This window comes from Triticum aestivum, chromosome 5B, assembly GCF_018294505.1.
Source record: "Triticum aestivum cultivar Chinese Spring chromosome 5B, IWGSC CS RefSeq v2.1, whole genome shotgun sequence".
Lineage (NCBI taxonomy): Eukaryota > Viridiplantae > Streptophyta > Magnoliopsida > Poales > Poaceae > Triticum > Triticum aestivum.
The window spans coordinates 409,179,298-409,184,415 of NC_057807.1; the positions used below are offsets into that span (position 1 = coordinate 409,179,298).

General features: G+C 49.4%; 1 protein-coding gene across 1 annotated transcript; it reads right to left on the minus strand.

Moving 5' to 3' along the window:
• Positions 1–602: 602 nt before the first annotated feature.
• Positions 603–2,884, minus strand: LOC123114816 (solute carrier family 25 member 44; the record flags this gene model as incomplete). Its single annotated transcript, XM_044536220.1, has 2 exons — positions 603–1,157; positions 1,231–2,884. A coding segment is annotated over one exon (1,359 nt), but the record flags the coding sequence as incomplete, so codon positions are not given.
• Positions 2,885–5,118: the final 2,234 nt, after the last annotated feature.

Consider the following 5,118-nt stretch of genomic DNA (forward strand, 5'->3'; position numbering starts at 1 on the left):
AGTGAATCTAAGCTAGTACTACTACTAAGGTAGAGTACCGGTTCAGAAGACAAATCATTTTGGTTAGCCTAATTAATTCATCTGAGCTCAGTAAAGACAGAGAAAGTAGGGTTTTATTCTTCCACGGCACCATAATTCTGCATCCAAGCCACTTTAAGTCATTCTCATTTGCCAATAAGTCAATAACCCCATAATCCTAGACTCGGTGGATAAGAAACCTTTTAAGGTAAGGATAGGAGGCCTTGATTCAGAGCTAGTGCTATATAAATGCAGCTCCAGGAGTCCAGTAGTCGTAACTAAAAGAGCAAAATACCTAGGAGAGAAGTGATTTCGTTGATTGCATGTTGCAACTCTAGTAATTAGACAGAGCAGAAAGCAACACATTCGTTTACTATTTGTAAATATACATGTTGACGTTCGGGGTCTTGCTGTTACAGAAAGGAACATATATTTTTAACTGCAGCTAGGTAATATATTATATGTCGATTTGTTTTACTCAAATGTACCTATCGTCTCATTCTCAACAATGTCACCAGTATTCCAACTCCATTTTCTCTTTCTCTCTCTCTCTCTCTCTCAGCTGAGTTAGACCATGGGTAATAGGACAGGAATATAATTAACAGTGATATTTACACTTGAGCAAACCAAGAGCCAGAGGTATAAATAAAAGAAGTACCAAAGACAATTGACACTAGAAAAGAAACAGAGCAATGGAAAGAAAGCTACCCTAATTCCGGCCACTACAAGAAAATGATAGCATAAACATCAGATAAAAGACACCGTTTAGACGTCATATACAAGAGTGGTTAACCATTATCAACATATGACATTTGCATGTCATTTGTAACCAAAGTGGTGCAGGTAGTTGGAACATCATCTAGTACTTGTTTATTCCAAGAGAAGACTCTTAGGCCTCCTATTTTTGCAATGAAAAAAGACAAGAGAAATTTGAAAGGGAAAAACTGACAAAAAGGGTAAACAGATCTTCCATTTTCCTAGGACCCTTCTATATCAGGTTACTGCAGCAGTGCCCAGTTATGAGAGCACCTGTACAGCGTACCTGTCCATATAAGCCTGTCGCTCGTGACCATGTGTGGAATGGTCAGTGTACGCTACAGTGTACTCCAGTCTCTCTGTCACTTGAAGTATTCAGATTCCTGATGGGCCATGTAGTTGATGATCAGAACCAGAAAATGAAACAAATAGAGAAGGAAAGGAATGACATGAAACCTGCTCGGTGCATGCTGGAGTTGTGATATCATAGCCATGTTTGGTTCCAAGCAAGTGAATGGAGTACTTGTGAAGACTCACAAGCTAAAACGTGATTAAGCAGCAGAAGCGAAGTACCAGAAATAAAGTGGATTTCGTTGATTGATTTGGAGTTACAAACGAAGACACTATCTACAAACACTTGATCACCATTTTCTTTTCAACACCTGAAAGATCAGATAAGCTGTGGAAAGGAACGAAACAAACCAAGGGAAGGAACCTAATTTGCATTATCTATATAACTTGCCATCAGAAGTCATGGGACGCCACTCTCCTGCCCCTTCTTCGCCGAGAGGCGCTTGAGGAACTCATACGTGGTGATCATGGTAGTGGCAGACAAGGACATGGACGCCCACCTCGGGCCGAGCCCCCTGTAACACGCGCCCCACCCGCCTTCCTTGATCAGCTCCCGCACCGTCCGCCCAATGGTGATTGGCTCGCCTTGGCCGTCCATGACCTGCATCCTGGTCTTGATGGTGTCCAGCGGCATGGTCACAAGGGCCGCGGCGCCACCGGCTATCGCGGCACTCGTTCCCTGCACCACCATGAGTGTCTTGCAGCTTGGCTGCAACGAGATGTCACCGTCGCCGTCGTCGATTTCTTGCACACCCACACCGTACTCGCAGAGGTAGCAGCCAATCCCGCTCCAGATTATCTTCTGTGACAGTGAGTAAGTCGCCCACCACACGGCATTGGAGGGGGCGTAGGTTAGGATGGACATGCCGAAGCCGCGGTACAGGCCGCAGAGACCGTCGGAGGCCACGATCTTGCGGAATGCGTCGAGGCCGCCGTGGTAGCGGGAGGCCGGGCACGGGTTGCCCTGCACCATGAGGCGCTGGCTGATGACATCGACGGGCGTCCACACAACCTGCGCGGCAACGGCGGCGGTGAGCCCGGCAGCGGCGCCCGCGGCCGCGGACGCAGCGGGCTCAGGCGCGCCGAGGCCGAGCGCGGCCGGGCCGACGACGGAGCGCGTGGCCTCGAGCGCGCCCATGTAGAGCGCGCGCGCGGGGACGGTCCCGGCGAGGGAGGTGGCGAAGCCACGGTAGAAGGCGAGGGGGCCCTCCCGGCGCAGGATGGTGGTGGCCGCGGCGGCGGCGGAGGGCGGGAGCCCCGGCCGCGCCCCCGTCGCGGCGTGCGCCGGGGGAGGCTCCGGCGCGACCTGCAGGCGCGTCTTGAGGACGACGGCGGGGTACAGCGCGGTCGAGACGGCGGAGAAGAGCCCCGCGCCGAGGAAGAAGAAGCGCGACTTGTCGAGCCGCTCCCAGTCGATGTCCGCCGGGAGCTGCAGCTCCTGGGAGCCCCCAGCCTGCTCCGCCGCCGCGTCCGGCGGCGGCGGAGGCGCCTGCCGGCGATCTATGGCCTCTCCTCCATGCCGGCACGCCGGGGACAGCGGCGGGCCGCGCTCCCGGGGGATGCTCTCCTGCGCGCGTATCACGCGGGCGACGAGGAAGTGAACACCGGAGGAGAAGGAACAGGTTGCGGCGGCTAGGGTTTTGGGGCGGGGGCGGGGGAGGGAGGAGGAAGCAGAGCAGAGCAGGCAGGCGGTGGGGAAGTGTGTGGAATGGCGTCGGACGTAGCGCGCTCTGATTAATGGCCTGGACTTGGGATTTTCGGAGGGGATTCAGAGGAGACTGTTGGCACGGTTGGTTCGTGGCCTGGCGCGAGCGTGACGGCCGGGGCTGATGCAGGGCGCGGCGCGTGGCACCCGGCGGTTTTCTGGGTTGGATAATTCTGCCCAAACGGATGGGGTGGCAGAAGGGTTCCAAGGGTATTTTACATCCACACGTTTTTATATTTTTCTAATGAAAAGGGTTTCCTTATTTTCTCTTGCCTTCACTTTTTTATACAACTTTACCTCATCTTTATATTAAATAGTAATCAAGTTTACCTCATCCTTAATCAACATAGGAAGAAGCTCAAATGGATCATCTTCAAACCACCCATTACAAAAAGAACATCTAGCTAGTTTAGCTAATTTGGGCTACATTATTCTTTTTCTTGGGCAAAACTCCAAAGTAATAGAGCTGAACTTGCATGTCAGGTGATAACAGTCAACAATAATGGCCGCCGCATTTCCACCAGAATGACCTCCATTTTTCATAGTCTGGCCACAATTTTGTTACGGCCTGCTATCAATTCAATTAAAACCATTAAGCTACGCGTGAAAGACGGCCAACCAGCTATGCCACATGGCACAAGCTGGTTGGCCGCGGTGAGAAATCTTTTACAATTATTTTTAGATGAAGGTGTGGATTATTTTTTTAATGTAGTTTTTAGATGGAGATGAGGACCTATGGTAGTTTTCTAAAGGGAGGGTTATGCAAAGTGGCACTTGCTGGTAAACTGTTGTTGTAATCTTATAATTTTATATTTTTACTTCTTTTTTAGATGAAGGTAAGGACTTTTTTTTGAGATGTTGTTTTAGACGGAGGCGGGGACTATGTATTTTTTTAAATAAAAATGTGCGCACAGCTTTCCCTCAAGCGGCGCCACAGGGTGACGCTCCAACTACTAGTATTGAGACCAAACTTGTTTTAGCTAAGCCCCGTTTGTAATGTGGGAAATAAAAACCTATGAATAGGGGAAATGTGGGAACTTGAGCTAAAATATGTGTCAAATGTTATGTGTATTTCCTTGATTAGCACAGGATTAGGTATTTGAGACAAAAACGTGTAACCCATGCCTATATTATATAAGTGCATCTCGTGGAGGGACGGATCTAGGATCCAAGAAAAGGTGTGGGCCAAACACAGTTTACCAAGCTTTAGGGGGGGGGGGGTGTCAGACATAAATTTGAAGGATATATATGCAATCTTTTAGGAAATATGAAGGGTATATGTGCAAAAAATTCAACATTGGGGGGCCATGGCTCCCCCTCACGCCCTTGGTTGTGTCACTGATCACGTATGCAGGTCAATTATATAGTTGGACATGTTTAGATAAAGTTCTAGCTAGGACTTGAAAAACGTTCATGATATAATTGTAGGATCAATGTTACAGGTTTCATCAGACCACTTCCCCACTCACCTCCCTTCCGCTTCGAGAGCCGCGACGCCCACCACTCGAGTGTTCGTTAGGTCTCTCGCCTAGGTGGTTGCATCTTTGTCGGCGATGGATCGACGAGCACCTAACCATTGATCTCCTGCTTGGTTTTCCCTTGTGGCCAATATAGGGAGGGGGAGAGGTAGATCGGATGGATATGGTAGAAGGGACGAGGAGAGAAGATTGGATGACGATCAAAGGCGAAGATCTGAAGAGTGGCAAAGGGAAGAGGAAAGATTAACAGAGGGGAGGAGAAGAGAAGATGAGAGGACACAGATTGAAGATAGGCATAGGATAGAAGAACGCAAATCTGATGAGGCAATAAGGCTAGAATTGAAGTGTAAGGAGGAGGAGCTCCCTGTGTGTGTGTGTGTGTGTGAGAGAGAGAGAGAGAGAGAGAGATAGAGAGAGAGATCAGATATGCCTTGAGGCATTTCTGGTACATCGACTTCTATGGGAGAGGAGACGACATCGATCTCTACGACATCCACAACGGTTCTCTCCAAGGTGTCAGCTGGTTCTCATGTTGATGCAAGGAAGTCTACCTCTGGTTTTGATCAACATTCTCTCAATTGACCTCCTCCTTTGAAGGGGGCTCTGTCAGGTGGTGCTCTTGAAAGTGATGGTGAGGCTCAGACTCGTGGTGGGGCTCCAGCGGTGAGAACTGTGGCACCACTAACATACACCCCTCTGCGGTGTGATGGATATCGGCTAGCACACTTGGTAGAAATTTTTCCTCATAAGAAACCATGGGAATGTACTCCTGATTTTTTGGGGTCTGATGAATTCGAGCATGATTTTTTT